The sequence below is a fragment of the Oxyura jamaicensis genome, chromosome 2, assembly GCF_011077185.1.
Source record: "Oxyura jamaicensis isolate SHBP4307 breed ruddy duck chromosome 2, BPBGC_Ojam_1.0, whole genome shotgun sequence".
Lineage (NCBI taxonomy): Eukaryota > Metazoa > Chordata > Aves > Anseriformes > Anatidae > Oxyura > Oxyura jamaicensis.
The window spans coordinates 120,855,560-120,873,081 of record NC_048894.1 but is presented as its reverse complement, the minus strand read 5'-3'; the positions used below and the strand labels follow the sequence as shown (position 1 = coordinate 120,873,081).

The 17,522-nt window shown below is 39.8% G+C and overlaps 1 protein-coding gene across 1 annotated transcript in view; it reads right to left on the bottom strand.

Annotated features, from left to right (window-relative positions):
- The window catches only part of CLVS1 (clavesin 1), a 103,675-nt gene that overhangs the window by 51,019 nt on the left and 35,134 nt on the right, over positions 1-17,522 (bottom strand). Inside the window, exon 3 of the mRNA XM_035319195.1 lies at positions 16,047-16,221. Coding sequence (XP_035175086.1) covers positions 16,047-16,221 — 175 coding nt within the window. The remainder of the gene's footprint in view (positions 1-16,046; positions 16,222-17,522) is intronic.

Genomic DNA, 17,522 nt, shown 5'->3' with positions numbered 1-17,522 from the left:
ATATTAGATGTTTTAAAATGGCATCTAAACTTGCTTGGTATAGATAGAAACTCTCTGAAAAGACTGTACACTGAAGCTCAGGCTGATATTATCTGAGAAGTGGCAGAACACCAAGGACATTGGAGATGTGGCAGAAAAAAAAAAAAGAAAAAAAGAAAAAAAAGAAAAAGGAAAAAGGAAATGTCATATGAATATCCTTCCAGTACTACCTCCTGACAGGAAGCTTATCAATGTTTGATGTGTTGCTGCTAAGCACATTTGCATAATTCTGATGCACAATATAAATTTGTATATAAATACATACATACGACGTTAACTGTGGAATGGGATGCATTTGGAATGGGAGAAATGCAGGGGAAACAGTGAGCTCAAGAATGAAAGGGCAGAGGGGTGATGAAAGAAAAAAATAAATAATTTTAAAGTTTCTGGTTCACAGCATTTAACATGTACAAACAATATTTTGAAATGTTTGAAGTATGCAAGATCTACTTCACATGCTACAACTGTTGAATACCAAAAAAATTAGAAGGGTTCAAAGTTTTCACCTGTGCCACATCTTCCATGGCTGTCCCCATGGCTGTGGTGGACAGGTTTCTCAAAAAGACACAGTGTACACAAAAATCTACAGATTTTTCACCTTTAGTGAAATGTTCCTGCCAAGAGTTATTCCAGGAGTTATTTTCTTTTAGCTTGTCAGCCAGCACAGATTCAAAGAGCTCTGACTTCAAAACAGCCTTCAAGGTCTGTGAGAGGTGGTATGAGGTTTTTGTGTGGGTTTGGACAAAACATCCCAAATATACACACTGAAGGAGACATTGATTTTTGCCTGTGGTTACTTAGCACTGCCACCTTAGTAGTGCTGGTGAGATATCTGGGGATTGGCTATGCTGAAATTCTTGATCACTTGCCCCTCTTCATGTCAGTGCCATGTATTTGTGGTTGTGTTTTCGGACTTGTCCAGGGCAATTTGTGGAGAGCCGGTATCTGAGATACTGATGCTGAGGGAAAACTGCAGCTGGACAAGCAACTACATACAGGTGTATTTAAATCAGGTATTTATTTTCAACAGTGTCTATACCCAAAAAAGCATTCTGTTATTAAAAGCAATTTTCTGAGAATCATGTTATAAAATAATAACGGAATTTGTATTATGTAAAATTTTCAATTAAAAAATCATCAGAATACTAATTTGAAAAATCTCCTGTAAGCACACAAGATATTTTTTTTTCCTTTTAGCCTCAACCTGGCATCTTCCAGATCTACTTACTGCATTATCCTCAAAGAAAAGAAACTCTACTCTAACACACACAAAAAATATTTGTTTATTTATTTTTCCACCTATACCCACACAAGTTTGGGCAATCCTTAGAATCAGATACCAAATAAATTTACCCAAGCTAATGGCAATATTCACCTATTTCATTACTTTAACAAACATACCTGAGTTAATTTCCTTACAATACCTTTGAAAACAAACAACCTCAAAATGGTGTAAGCAGTTGCAGTAAAATGCTTCAAACATTTGAATGAATTTTATCACCAATGGCAGGAATTTTCTAGTAAGGTTATTTTTCCTTCTCCAGCAATACTCTTCAGGCATAAGTTACATCTGGAACAGGGACAGACCTAAGTTATTTCCATTGTCTATTAACACAGATCAAAGGGAATTGATTTGCCTTCCTTATTCCACAAATAGGAGGCCTAGCCCTTTAAATGCTGTTGTTCCAGTTTTAGAGGAGAGAGGCTATAAAACAGGGGGGCTTCATTAAAATACCGTAGCTGGCACCTCTCAGAGGCACAGCAAAAGAATATTCACTGAGTAAGTAACACATTATAAATTATAATTGAGATTCAATTCTCCCAGGGAGAAGGGAAGGTAACTTGTCACTTGAAGTGTTGTGAGTTTCTGAAAATGGACTAGGAGTTTAGAGGGTATAATGATATCATTAAGAAATGCCCTTGCAAAGCAAGCAAAATTATACTATGCTGTTTCTTGAAAACCGCAGGAACTCTTTATTGTTCTGTCAGCAGCAGTTCAAAGAGCTCTGTGACCCCATTAACATTCACTCAGGCATGTATAACAAATTGGAGGGGTGAAGTTTCTTGAATAGTTAATTATATTTTGTGTGTTTGAATACCTATTGCTGCTAGCCATGTAGGCTCAGTGTCACAAATGCACACCTTGCACACCTGGTTTCCCTCACAGCTTTATTTATCTTTTAATACTTAGAAGAGAAAGCAATATCAAAGGTGGAGAAAGGGCAGGGAGGAAGGGAAGTAGCAAAAAGCTAGATAAGGGTCAGCTGCTCTGATGACCAGGGTTGAGCTGTTCTAGGACTTGCAGTAGTTCTGCTTTTAGCAGATTTTTTTTTATGACCAGAAGACCCTTCAAACCCACTTATCCATGGTAGGGGCTGGGTAGGAATATTTGGGATGTTATACTATAAGCTTAAGCTAGAATCTCACAGAGAACATCAAGAAGCAGCTCTTCTGGCCAAGTTATTCTGTGTGAAAAGTTGTGGGTTTCTCATTTAAAAAAAAAAAAAAAAGAAAAGAAAAAAGAAAGAAAAGGTAGACTTTTCATAGAAAAGCTTAATTTCAGAAATTCAGCATCTCAACAGAACCACAGGTAGGCTGTTTTGTCAGCCTTAGTGCTTTGTCAGCCCAGTTGTTGAAGAGGCTCTTTCACACGTGATGCCAAATGGCTACAGTCTCCATGCTGCGGTGACTGTTGACTTAAGCAAGGACAGTAGCCAGCAGAAAAAAAATGAATTTTTTAGTCATTACCTATTTGGATTTGAGGAAATATTTTCTCTTTTCAGTTTAAATTGTTCAGAATTTGCTTGCAAATACAAAGGATTAATTTTCTTTTACATGATAAAATTAACTTTTTTTTCAGAGAGAGAGAACTAGGATAGGAGATATTCTGTCTAATGTTAGCACAAAGCCTACTCACATTGATTAATTAAGTCCAAATATTATCTGTACCAATTCATTAATTTCAGTCACAGTAGAGATTCAGGAATCCTTATCTCTTTAGGACTTTCCACTCACAGCTGTCCTCACACTTAGAAATAAGTTTGATAAATATCAAAAGATATGACAAAGGAAAAGACTATCACAAGGAGGCAAATGCTGTGTGTGTTATACTCAGGCGTTATTTCCTGAGAGACTCTTTAATTCAGGTTTTCTCTTTTTGCTAATGAAGCCAGATAAAATTAGGATTGTCAGTGGCCCTCTTCATTAAACTTCTCTCAGATGTTAGAGTAGGACCATTTGTAACTGCTGCAGAGACGTACGTGTGTGAACATTCCCACTAACTCAAAAGAAACAATCTGATCTGAACATTGAGAATATGCACTACTGATCACTCTTCTACTTAGTCAAAACTGCTTCTAAATAATCTTGAAAAATAGAAGAATTTTTATATATTTGTACATTAACCTATAAGCCTTGACAAGCTTCAATTCTATTTTCAGTCCTGCTGTTATCCTTTGTAATTCTTAAACAGTGATAAAGTATTTTGCTCATCACGTATATATTCATGCTTCTGCCTCACTTCTGGAAAAAAAAAAAAAAAGGTAGTTTGACATTCTAGATGTATCTGCTATTTGAAAAATATTTGCTTTGCATATTTTCATTGCATGTAGATTAGAGTACATCAGAAAGCCTCTTCTAAAATGGAAATGATTTTTATTACATTTCAGCCATGCTTTAAACTGGTTCTACTGCAAAAGGTTAAAAATAGTGGGAGTGTGCTCAGAGTTAAAAGCAGAATACACATTCAGATTATATAGTATGTGTCTAACATAAGGGATGCAAAAAATATCCTGAAAGAGTTGTAGGAAGGTTTGAATTACAGCACAGTACAGCTGCTGGAGGAATTTGCTCTGAAATGCTTTTTTTTTTCTTTTTTCCTCAAAAATTATCAATTTGTCAAAATCAAAGCTCGGCAGAGGGCAAGGGGTAGGGAGGAGGGAAGAAGGAAGTAGGGCGTCTCAATGAATTTTTCATTCTGTGTTTTCATCTGTTCCTTGGAATGTTGTAGTGTTTGAGATGTTTCAGTTTGACATTTTTGAATCAAGGAACCCCTGCTATTCAGGAATGTTTGTTTCAAGTGTGAAGCTCTACACAGTGAAGAAGAGAAAAATGTTCAAGAACAAACTAGATTCAAGATTACTAGACAAAAAGTTCCAATCAACACACAGAATTTCGAAAAATTGCTCAGATAATGAGAGGTTTTTTCACCAAGCCTGGAAAACTTGTTTGAAATTTATTTCTGCCAAAGTGTAGTAGGGGTGGAATTAAAGTCTCCGTAAAGGCAATGGGAAAAGTGCCATTCACATCAGTTGGAACTTCACCTCGGGCTCATTGAAAATATTGTGGTTTCTTCTGGCCATATGCATAGCTAATACTGAGGACTTCATAGGTGTTTTTATGTTGTTGTTTTTTGTTTGTTTGTTTGTTTAGGAGCGATATTAATAATAGAACAAGCTTTAAAATGAGTTGTTATGTGTAGTAGAAAAGTTCTGGTTTTCTGCACACAATGAGAAAACAAGCAGACAAATGTTGCTCAGAATCATTGCCTTTCTAGGCTTAGTAAAGAATTAACAGAAGTTTAAAATGTTCCTGCCTGCAGCAATTTGTTACCAAACTTGCACGAAAAATTATTACTTTCCCTAGAGCAGTATAATGGAAACAGTGAACATGAAGTCACAGAATCAGAATCACAGAATAGTCTAGGTTGGAAGAGACCTCCAAGATCACTGAGTCCAACCTCTGACCTAATGCTAACAAATCCTCCACTAAACCATATCCCTAAGCTCTACATCTAAACATCTTTTAAAGACCTCCAGGGATGGTGACTCAACCACTTCCCTGGGTAGCCTATTCCAGTGACTAACAACCCTTTCAGTAAAGAATTTTTTTCCTAATATCCAACCTAAACCACCCCTCGCACAATTTTAGCCCATTCCCCCTTGTCCTGTCACCAAGCACATGGGAAAATAGACCAACCCCCACCTCGCTACAGCCTCCTTTTAGGTACCTGTAGAGTGTGATAAGGTCGCCCCTGAGCCTCCTCTTCTCTGGGATAAATAGTCCCAGCTTCCTCAGCCGCTCCTCGTAAGACTTGTTCTCCAGACCCTTCACCAGCTTCGTAGCCCTTCTCTGGACTCGCTCAAGCACCTCCATGTCCTTCTTGTAGTGAGGGGCCCAAAACTGAACGCAGTACTCGAGGTGTGGCCTTACCAGAGCTGAGTACAGGGGGACAATCACTTCCCTGGACCTGCTGGCCACACTGGTTCTTATACAAGCCAGGATGCTGTTGGCCTTCTTGGCCTCCTGAGCACACTGCTGGCTCATATTCAGCCGACTGTCAACCACTACTCCCAGGTCCTTCTCTGCCAGGCAGCTTTCTAACCACTCACCTCCCAGCCTGTAGCTCTGTTTGGGGTTGTTGTGCCCCAGGTGCAGGACCCGGCACTTGGCCTTGTTCAACTTCATACAGTTAGCCTCGGCCCATCGGTCCAGCCTATCCAGGTCTTCCTGCAGAGCCTTCCTACCCTCAAGCAGATCGACACATGCATCTAACTTGGTGTCGTCTGCAAACTTGCTGAGGGTGCACTCAATCCCCTCATCCAGATCATCAATGAAGTTGTTAAAGAGGACTGGTCCCAGTACCGAGCCCTGGGGGACACCACTAGTGACCGGCCTCCACCTGGATTTGACTCCATTCACCACAACTCTCTGGGCCCGGCCATCCAGCCAGCTCTTAACCCAACGAAGTGTACGCCAGTCCAAGCCATGAGCAGCCAGTTTCCTGAGGAGAATGCTGTGGGGAATGGTGTCAAATGCCTTACTGAAGTCAAGGTAGACCACATCCACAGCCTTTCCCTCATCCACTAAGCGTGTCACCTTGTCATAGAAGGAGATCAGGTTCATCAAGCAGGGCCTGCCCTTCATAAACCCATGCTGACTAGGCCTGATCGCCTGCTTGCCCTTCAAGTGCCGCATGATGATGCTCAAGATAATCTGCTCCACGAGCTTCCCTGGCACTGAAGTCAGACTGACAGGCCTGTAGTTCCCCGGGTCTATCCTCCAGCCCTTCTTGTAGATGGGAATCACGTTTGCTAGCCGCCAGTCAAGTGGGACCTCCCCCGATAGCCAGGACTGCCGATAAATGAAGGAAAGTGGCTTGGCCAACTCTTCTGCCAGTTCTCTCAATACTGTTGGGTGGATCCCATCCGGCCCCATCGACGTGCATACATCCAAATGCTGTAGCAGGTCGCCAACCATTTCCTAGTGGATTGTGGGGGCCACATTCTGCTCCTCATTCCCTTCCACCAGCTCAGGCTACTGGGTATCCAGAGAACAACTGGTTTTGCTGCTATAGACTGAGGCAAAGAAGGCGTTAAGCACCTCAGCTTTTTCCTCATCTCTGGTAACTAAGTTTCCCCCTACATCCAGTAAAGGGTGAAGAGTCTCCTTAGTCCTCCTTTTTGTACTGATATATTTATAAAAACATTTTTTGTTGTCTTTAACAGCAGTAGCCAGATTGAGCTCCAGATGAGCTTTGGCCTTTCTGATTTTGTCCCTGCACTGCCTTGCAGCATCCTTGTAGTCCCCCTGAGTGGGGCCCGCCCTCTTTTCCAAAGATTATAAACCCTCTTTTTTCTCCTAAGCTCGAGCCACAACTCTCTGTTCAGCCAGGCCGGTCTTCTTCCACGCCGGCTCGTCTTTGGGCACGTGGGGACAGACCGCTCCTGAGCCATTAAGATTTCTTTCTTGAAGAGCGCCCAGCCTTCCTGGGCTCCTCTGCCCTTCAGAACCACCTCCCAAGAGACTCTGCCAACCAGTGTCCTGAACAGCTCAAAGTCAGCCCTCCGCAAGTCCAAGATAGTGATCTTACTGGTCCCCTTCCTGACTTCGCCAAGTATCGAGAACTCTACCATTTCGTGGTCACTCTGCCTGAGAGTCCTGGTGTGAGCCCTCCCTGCAGCTGTGTGAGCTGAGCCTCTGGCTCTTGCAGGGCAGCAGCCAGGGACTGATGGCTGTTCCCACTGATGCAGCACATCCCAAAGGGATGTGATAAAAAGGGAACTGGGAGCAGGATGGGTAAGGGCACAACTGATCTTACACAGCTGCACCTGTTTCCCAGGGATCATGGATTTCAGTCCTATAGCTGACAGTGAGAACCCAGCATGAATCCTCACCTAGAAAGAGCCAAGTCCTTACCTACCTGATCTCACTGGATAACTCATGCTACGTATCACAGTTTGCAGCCATGCTGTCACTTCATCTCTTGCTCTGGCTTCCTTTGCTCCCCGTTTCCCTGCTCACATGTACCTCCAATACAACTCCATGTCTCATAAAAAACAGTACCCATTCCACCACTGTTCACACTTAGCTCTCATTTAAATGTCACCACTCCTATATATTATTTTTGTCCTAGTGCAACCCATTTTATATTTAAAACAACGCCAATAAAACACCACCCAGCGTAATGTTTATTTGTCATAACAAGGAGGTATCTGCAGTTGGCACTCTCCTCAGGAAGCTTTCATTCAGGTTCCATGCTAAAAAGGGGTTGCAAAAGAAGTAAACAGTTGTCACAGATGCATCACTCCTAAGGTTCTATGAAATTAATGAGGGGAGGTATAATGTAAAGTAATACAAGTAAATTTCTCTACTTCCACATTTTATAAAAGCAAAAACATTCAAGAAACATATATGACCAAGATTCAAGGTCTAATATGAGCTATATGCATATGTCGATGGGAAGTTTTGGGGTATGACTAACGACAGCTCTAGCTGCTTGTTTACTGGCTACAACTGATTTTGATTTTAAGCAGACTTATTGCAATATGTAATACTGCAAACTTTTCTGTCTCCTTGTCAGTGCTGAGTGTTTGCCTCCTGTCTCATTCTTATCACCAACTCCATGAGACCTTTATTAAATGTAATAACTGGCATTAAAAAAGACTTTCCATTTAACATATCCATCCTCTCGGGCTGTCCCCATTGCAGCTTATCCTCACCCACAGCCAAAAGCCCGAAAGCCTCCAACTGGCAAACATGGCTGTGCTGATCAGTTCTACTAAGCAGTTAATTCCAATTTTCAAGTGGCAAATGTGCATCTACAGCCCACTGTGCTTTTCTTGTTCCTTGTTCCTGTCAACTCCCCAGAGATGGTAAGCACACAATGAGCACAGGCCTTCTCTCACAGAGTACAGTCTGTTTATCTACCTTTATTTTATATATAATGAGTCAATCCCTTTTCTCGTCTCCTAAAATTTCAAAGCCATCCTCACTGACAGCTCAGAGAGTACTCACTCTACATATCAGAACAGCTGTTGAAGGCAGATAGCATGAGCATTTCTGGAATGATTCAAGCTGACCTTGTTTCAATGGCTACTAAGTGCTCATCATTAGCTGTGACTTCGTGCTTAGCAGTTCAGCAAAGGGCTCTAACATGAAGCTCATTCTAATTGGGAAAAAAAAGCAAGTAGAGAGTGGATTTTGAAACTTATGAGAAATCATTTAATGAAAAAAAAAAAGTATATTTTATGTGCTTGTATTACAAATGGTTTCATCCAATTATCTGTGCAAATATGCAGACATTTCATACACATAGTGGATTTAAAATCAATAAATTTTCTTTGCTTCAGATGTTTGGGAAGCAAAGAATCCCACTTCATCTTATAGCATCTGTTAAATTCTAATCTGTAGGCATTTTGCAGATGATGAACTTCATTAGATCTTGGCATTGTCTTTTCAGAAACAGCTCAGTGATTCTTACTGGGAGGAGTACACTGTTTTCTTCACATAGCGTATTTATCTTCCTTTGTAGGTAAAACCACATTTATATAGGCAATCTTGAATTTTTGGCAGGGACTCTAGAGATGTCTGGGAAGCTACAACATGCATTTTGGACATACAAGCACAGTATGATTATGGCATGGAAAAATCCTGCTCTTATATTTTGAAGAAATTGTCTGCCCTTGGTAGGCCACTACTCAAGAAACACTTGTTTATCTGCTAGGGTCCAGTCTAGAAAATCCCTTTTCCCTCCATTTTCCCTCTCCTAGGAAAGATAATGACAAGGCTTTTGTACAAAATCCAAAATGTAAAGATTTCCATATTTTTTTTACAAGTCTTTAAAGCCTGAATATAAAAAAAAATAAAAAATAAAACTAGTGTTCCTTGATGTATCTTTCTAACAGGGGAAGGCAAAAGAGGGCTGATTCTCAGCTCCATAAATCAGCATTACTTCACAGATGTACACAGAGCCCCGAGTTACACCGCTGAGACACTGGTCTCAGCTACCTGTTGATTTTTGTCTTTCAGATTTTCAGCCTGAAAGACTGGGGAGAAGCAGAACTAATGAATGGGTTATGTTTGAGTCTGCATTTAGTCTCTCAGAGATACTGTTTTATAGTCTATGTTGATTTTTACACTAGATGCTAGGATTCTGGGGCCCCCAGAACAAGAAGGATGTTGAGGTGTTGGAGTGCATCCAGAGGAGGGCCACAAAGATGATCAGAGGGCCGAAGTACCTCTCCTGTGAAGAAAGGCTGAGAGAGCTGGAGATGTTCAGCCTGAAGAAGAGAGAGCTCCAGATGACTTCCTTGTGGCTTTTCAGTACTTAAAGAGGGCTTATAAATACATCTAGAGCAACTTTTTGCTCAATCAGATAATGACAGGACAAGGGGAGGATGGTTTTAAACTAAAAGAGGGGAGATTTAGATTAAAGGTTAGGAAGGATTTCTTCACTCTGAAGGTGGTGAGGCACTGGAACAGGTTGTCTGTAGAGGCTGCGGATTTCCCATCCCTGGAGATGTTCAAGGCCAGGTTAGATGAGGCCCTGAGCAACCTGATTGAGTGGGTGGCGTCTCTGCCTATGGGAGGAGGTTTGGAACTAGATGATATTTAAGGTCCCTTCCAACCCAAACCATTCTATGAGTTTTTATTTGTCCTTGTCCAGGCTAACATATACATGTCCACATGTAGTTTAACTTGCCCATCTTCTATTACTGAGGATTTGAGCTGCTCTGCCTTTGGTAGGCAATGTCAGAGAGCTCTGCATCTTTCCGTTAATACAGATATAGATACCTGAGGAGACATAACAACATCATAGGTTTATAGTATAGACAAACTTCTCCCTACACTACACATGGAAAGGCTGAGATAGAGTAATTTTTTAGAGTGTTCTGCAGTTTGTTATGATGTAGATTCTCACTCTAAGCTTTCAGATAACAGCAGTACTATGTTCAGAGACTATAGCTGTATCTTACACTTACTATGAAAGGCCTCTCATAGCCTGCCTCTTTCACATGGTTCTTAAAGAATTCAGCTGGAAGTACTAAGGCCAGCTATGAGGTCACACACTATTTTTCAGAGTATAAATATGTATAAGCATGGACAGAAGAGTCAGTTCTTTGCTCCAGGGTCTGGGTGGGTGAAGGAGAGACCAAGCTTCCAGGGCAGAGGGTCTGGCAAGATCTCCAGATGCATGAGCATAGCCTGGGCTTTGTTCAGGTTCCCTGTTAGACCATATCAAAGATATGGTCATACATATTAACCCAGGCTGTAGCGATCTGAAATACTATTCCATAATCTCAGAAAGGTTTCAACTTTAAATAAGCAGTAACTGATAACAAATAAGAAATAATTCAAGAGCTTCTTGCCACTCATAATGAAATGGAATATTAAATATTCTGAATTTCCAGATGGAAATCATTGAAACAAACATATTTCCAGATATTTTTTCAGAAATTTTTTGAGGCAAGCATATTTTGAAATAAACATATTTCAACATAATTTTCCATTTTGAAAAAAAATAACATTGTTCTAGGAAAAAAATACTTTCACTAGAAAAGTTTTATTAGCTCTAAAATTTAGAAAAACAATTCAACAAGCAAACAAATTACACCTCTGTCATGAGATTGGTCTATATTTTTTTTTCCTGTAAGTACTACTTTCAATCTGCATTTTAACATATTTTGTATTTTATCCCTTCCTTCTGAAGCACAACATGAAAAATATTTGATTGTAGAAGATAGTGTCAAGTGACAAGTAATCTGCTGCTATAATTTAGCTGACGATCTCAATCTCATATAATCACAGTAGGAGGAAATAAAAAAAATCTTAACTTAAAAAAAGATAATTATAGCTTATATTAAAGATAAAAAAAAAAAAAGCTTTATAAAATTCTAATGTCCAATAATGTCCAAACAAATGTGCTAGCTTGATTATCTGACTTGATGTCTGCATCAGTGATATTCTGGACAAATGAAACTTAAACATTAATTTTCTGAGAGAAGCTTATTGTCCTGGTTTCAGTTAGGACAGAGTTATTTTTCCTCCTAGTAGCTGGTAGGGTGCTATGTTTTGGATTAGGATGAGAAGAGTGCTGATAACATGCTGATGTTTTAATTGCTGCAGAGCAATGCTTACACTAAGCCAAGGACTTTCCACCTTCTCTCTCTGTCCTGCCAGTGGGCAGGCTGGGGGTGCAGCTGGGAGGGGACAGACTCAAAACATGTTGTAAATTTCTGTAGATATAACATGCTAGCATTAGTAGGGGTATTCCATACCATCTGACGTCATGCTGAACAATATTTAGGGGTGGCTAGCCGGGGTGGGGGGCCGGCTGCTTGGGGTTGGGCTGGACATCGGTCAGCAGGTGGTGAACAATTGCACTGTGCATCACTTGTTTGTACATATTATTTTTATTGTTATTACTACTTTCTATCTTAATAAACTGTCTTTATCTCAACCCACAGGCTTCACTTTCCCATTTCTCTCCCCCATCCCAGAGAGGGAGGGGGGAGGGTGAGGGAATGGCTGTGTGGTGTTTAGCTGCCAGCCGGGCTAAACCACAACACTTATATAATTTTTTCCTTATTTATATTTTTTTTTCAGAATTTTATCAGTACCAATATCTGATTAATGTGTACAAGCATCATCTTATTTCCTTTCATCTCTCTCTCCTTTCAGAAATACCAGTATCCAATTTTCACTAGATGATTACAAACTGAAGATAGTTTAAAAAAAAAAAAAAAAAAAAAGCTTTAATAGATCTCCTAATGGATGCTGATTGTCATAGCTTCAGTCATGTTATTATCAATGAAAATTTGGGGAAAAGTCCTCTTTGCTGATCTTGGTTGTTCCTTGTTGATCATTCTATTATCTGCAATGATTGTTAAATTTTAATCAAAGCACTATTGAACATGGGGATAAAGATCACTCTTGCAGTCAGTCATCATTGTCACAAAGTAGATACATTTTTTTTTTTTTTTTAAGAGTCATTGTCTTGGCATGTATTATAACAGTTGCATGTTACAGAAAATAAATAAATAAATAAAAAGACCAGGATATAAACATTCATTTTACTTGTTTCAGTAGGATGAGTCAGCCATGAGGCACATTAGCCTTTTTTTTAGGCCGTATTAGGTACACTGGAGTGCAAACTGACCTTAATTTATGAATCCAGCTTGCTGGTTTGTGCTGTAAGCTACTCAGCTGGGTCTTGGTGGCTCATGGACTTCTGACTTTGTTTTCATCAAAGGTGAGATCACAGCTTGTGCTGAATGTTTTGAAAATTTTGGGCTATTTCTGGATGCGGTCAGAGAACTTGCTGCATTTCAACTCTGAGAACTAGCTGAGGGATTACTATCTGGATATGTGTTTACACAAGCTGTAGTATGTAATACTGGTGTTGGAAAAGGTAGAAGAAAGAGTGTTTCTCTATAGTCATTGATAGGAGCACCCTACAATCACAAGTCCTATCTGGGGACAAAACAACTGCATCCTCTAAGCAAAAACATACCAGCATTTAGGAAAAAAAGTCTGGGCTTCACTGCACATCCAGGCTATACTCAGTGTAACACTTAGAGTTCAGCCCTACTTCTCCTGTTTATTAGAGGTCTTCAAACCAGTGGTCAGTAGCAAATATACTGCATAGGAAAGGATTGTAGTGACCATGTTCTACTTGTTTTATCGGTTTCATGATTGCAGCATGCGTTTCTTGGCTTGGCTTTTTAGACTCTTATACTCCTAATTTGTTGTACAAAATGCTGAAAGATCAGTCTCTTAAGTCACAGTTAAATTTTATATACAATGATAGGATAATTACAAGACCAGCATGATAACTTCACAGATGAAAAGAACAGAGGGGAGAAATATGCTGTGAAGGGAAAAGCTGTTCACATGAAAAGAATAAGGATCAGCATTCAAAATTCATCAAGTTATTTGCAAAATATATTGATTTCTCTTTCTCCCCCTTTATGTCCACATGATCAACTTCTCTTTAACGTGTTAAAATTCAAAAGACCATTAAGGTCCAGGAAGGAGTATGTGTGAGCTCAAAGCATACAGTAGCAATTGCCTAGTGATAAAAGAGCAGAGCTCATTAATCAGAGATGGCTTAGGCACTGAGAACACATTTGTCCTTGCACTGCTGTGGCATAATGAGGATTGCCATACTGTACAAATATATACTTAGCATCTGAAAAACTGTTGTTTAAAGTAGAGACACTAAGCTACTTTTAGGTCATTAAATAACATAACTGAGAAACAGAATAGGTGCCCTGTTGGGTTATAACGAACTAGCTTGTGTGGTGAAGCATATACAGAAATTCAGACAGAATTAAGAGTAGTATTGAGCAAGAAGTGCTTCCAGGCCAAGTGGTGATATAACTAATATTTCATCTTCCTGAGCATTTACAGACTTGTAAAGAGAGTTATTTTCCTTCCAACCACTTCAGTAGAATTTTGTAAGATATTATGGCCCAAAATTTTGTCATAGAAAGGACAAGGATGGTCATGTAGTCTGGCTGTCTGAGCATCTGTACATGCGAAACGACATAGCACTGAGAAATAACAAGGAACTAAAACAACCTTGATCTGTTCCAGACATCATCACCTCATGAGAGCAGCACCTGACCACTCTGCTTTCAATGACCTCCAATGAAACTCTTATTGTGATTCTTCTTTTCGGCATGTAGGTCTCACCTGCATTTCAACTACATTTTAAGTAAATTCTACATTAGTATAGTGTCAGCTCTTTTCAAATAACAATAAAACAAAGTCATACTGAAGGTACTTCAATACCAGCCATGAGATCCAAAAATATAATGAAATAAAATGAAATAAAATTCCATTGCTTGCTATATCTGTGTTTTATAAGCATGAATGACTAGCTTCCAAATTTTGTAAATTGAAGTGCAGCATTCACAACTCCTACAACTAGCCAGGGAGTTAGCAAAGTCTGGGACTCATCTCAGTTTGTACTTTTTAGACAATTATATTTCTGCTTAACATGCAGAAGATGACAGTAGTATGACTTTAAATAAGAAGTGAAATACCCAAACACCACCAGAAAAAAAGGCAACTTCCTTCAATTGTCCAGCACAGGATGTTGGACTAATGACATAATTGCAAGATCAACTTTGGTACTTCCACCTGGTACTTCCAGAAACATAGTGTTGCCAAAACTGCAAATAAGCTAGGGGCTCTCTCGAAGTAAACTCCTTCTGGGGATGATGAAGAAACACCTATGAACAGGGACAGTAGAAGAAACTAGGGTTGGAAGGTATAGCTATCTTTTCCACTCCTCCAAACTGGGGCTGCCATGAGGTGGACATGTCCCCTCACTGCCATGCAGCAGAGAGACAACCTGACAGTGCCATGGCCAGAAATCTGATGGGATAAAGACTGGACTGGCCTCTTACTGGAGAGGTGAGAGTGAAACAGACTGGACAGGTACAAAAACACCTTGCTGACAGTTTATTTCTTTATGAATTTTATTTGTCTTTCTCCTCCTTCTGCATGGAGACTCTTTTTAAACCACAGAATGTGACTCTGCAAAGAAAGCCAGATGAAGTGATATCAGCCGCAGGAGAAGATAAGGTATTATCCTTATCTTCTAGGGACTAATTGCACAGCTTGACTTCCTAATTTGTTAGGATAGCTGAAAATTCCCCACAAAGGAGAACAAAGGATTAGATTTACTGGCAGATTTTTCTACCTCATTTTTTAATAATAATATAAAGTAGAGACAACCATGATCTAATTATAGGTAATTTGTTAGTCAAAAAATTAGTTGGACAAATTGTTCTTTCTAGTATATGAATTAAAGTTAAAATATGCACACCAGGGAAGATTATTTCTGAGGTATTTATGACTGCAGGATTCCTGCAAAGGACTACAAATAAAATGGAAGCACAATCATTTATAAAATCTTGTCTTTTACATATGCAGCTACGTGATGTGGTCCTTAAACTACCTGGTCTAAGATTGAGGTCAGCCCTCCTTCAAGCAGGGTGTTGGATGGGATGACCTTCAGAGGTCCTCCCAAAAGGTTGAAGTTCACCCTGAGCACCACATCCTGTGCTCATCTTCAGGTTGTTCCATCAGGCCCCAGTTACTTTCCCCTCACTTTCCACCTCTCCTGAAACAGCACATGGTTTTAGCTTGCTTCTATTTAGCTCAGGAGCTGTACAGACCCTGACTGGTCTGAACCATAATGTGACAGGATTCTGTGTGACAAATCTAAGTGGTCAGAATGAGGACACAACAGGGAGCCTGTCCTCCCTCTCCCTCATTTCCCTCCGACTCAAATGCATCCACACAGACAATACGACAGCACACTTCCATCTGCTAAGGGAACCGTTCTCTTCTCCTGCCACCCCCTCTCTGCATGCAGTTGTGCCTGCATGTGGACTGCATGCTCCAGGAGGCAGATGCTGCTGGATTTTAATCCCCCTGATTCCTCTGATGGATTAAACCTCAAATCTCTAAACGTCTTTCTTAATGCTGCAGTAAGTAATGCACATATTGGTTACAGTGATTTCCAGATGAAATAAAAGCAAAAGACAGCAAAAATGAAATATCTAAATAATAATCTAGGCTGAAAGTGAATCAGACACAAAAAGGTTCTGGATTATTTTCTCCTACCACCTCTGCACCCTGCCCAGTGCCTGCTGAGGCATGGATCACTGGCTGTAGTAACGAAAGATGCAGGCACGTTACCCACCACCTACCTGCAACCCTTCAATGGCCAGTTTAAGGATAGATGGCGTAAGTTTAGAGGCTTGCTTGAAGGAGAAGTTGCTCCAATCTATAATTAGAATGAAGCCATTTATCTGAAGCTCCTGATCTTCGATGAGCACTTCCAAGGACAGTAGGATAGCCCGAAGGATATCTATGAAGGAGTTCCTAAAGACAAAGAATTAAAAAAAAAAAAAAAAAAGAAAAAAATCAATGGTTGCAGTTATCTTCAAACCTCAAGATACACAGCTTTGCTGTGGATAGGGTATGTGCAGGGGACAGGGATTTATTCTAGGGGAATTCTTTTTGAAAATAGAGTTATTTCAGAGCCGTCACTAAAGTGCTCTGTCTCCAAAACTCACATTCCCCTGCTTGATGTGATAAGTCCTGTTCACTGGTGAATAAAATAAACCCTGAATTAAATCTTTCTGATCCTTCTGGCATACCTTACAATAGATTTTAGCTAAGCTACTTTGGGAAAATATTTGTCTGTGGCAAAATGAAATGGATTCAGGCTATCAATTTAAATCCCTGCTCCTTTGGAAATACTCTACCTGTTTTTTTGTTAGCTTTTATTCTTTTCACTATAAAGAGGAAAATAAAAACAAGAAGTAAGTCAGTACAATTTTAATATAAATGGTATGGTTACAAATAGACTGCCTGGTTTCCTGCTTGAGTGGAGGGAATGATCCAAGGCTTTGCACAACAAAGATTTTCTGTTGCCTTATTTCTGAGAGCTAAATGCAACATGGAAAATAACTGCATCCACTCAAAATGGAAACTCTTTATTAATTAGCAGCTACCAAAAGGCTGGCTGCAAGGCTTCTCAGCTCTGGGAGAATAATTAGAAACCTCCAAGGTCAAAAAGGAGATAGCAAGTGATAGAAGAAAATATTGAGGTGCTTTCTTGAAAGTGTCTACTGAGAAGCCTCGGAGGTCTCTTCTTCCATCTTAGGCATTTTGCAAAGGTGCAAGTTGGCAACTTTAGTAACTAATTCCATATTTACACCTGGGTAAACTGAATCAGGCACTTTTGTCATCTCTCCTTCTCACTGAGATGATTTACAAACAGTTTCTTTCAGAGAGCAACAAGCAAGGAAAGCCTCAAAAAGTGCAGCTTTACCATATCTAAAATGAAATCATAACACACTGTTTCATCTCTGCTTAATTCTCAAATTTTGAGATGAGGCCTGAAAACTGAAACTATTATAGGGAAGTCTCACACCATGTTCTCCCACAGAGATTTTCATTTAATACTTTTCTGCACTTTTCTTTCTTTATTTTTTTTTTTAAAAAAAAACATCTGAGCCTCCAGGAGAGTTTTTTTTCCAAATCCTGCCTGAGAAAAAAGCTATATGTAGTCAAAACAAACTTCTCCACCATCAAGACCTCTACCCCTGAACAGCAACACATTATAATTTCTATTGGAGGTAAATGCTGTTTTTTTTTTTTTTTTTTTTTTTTTTTGG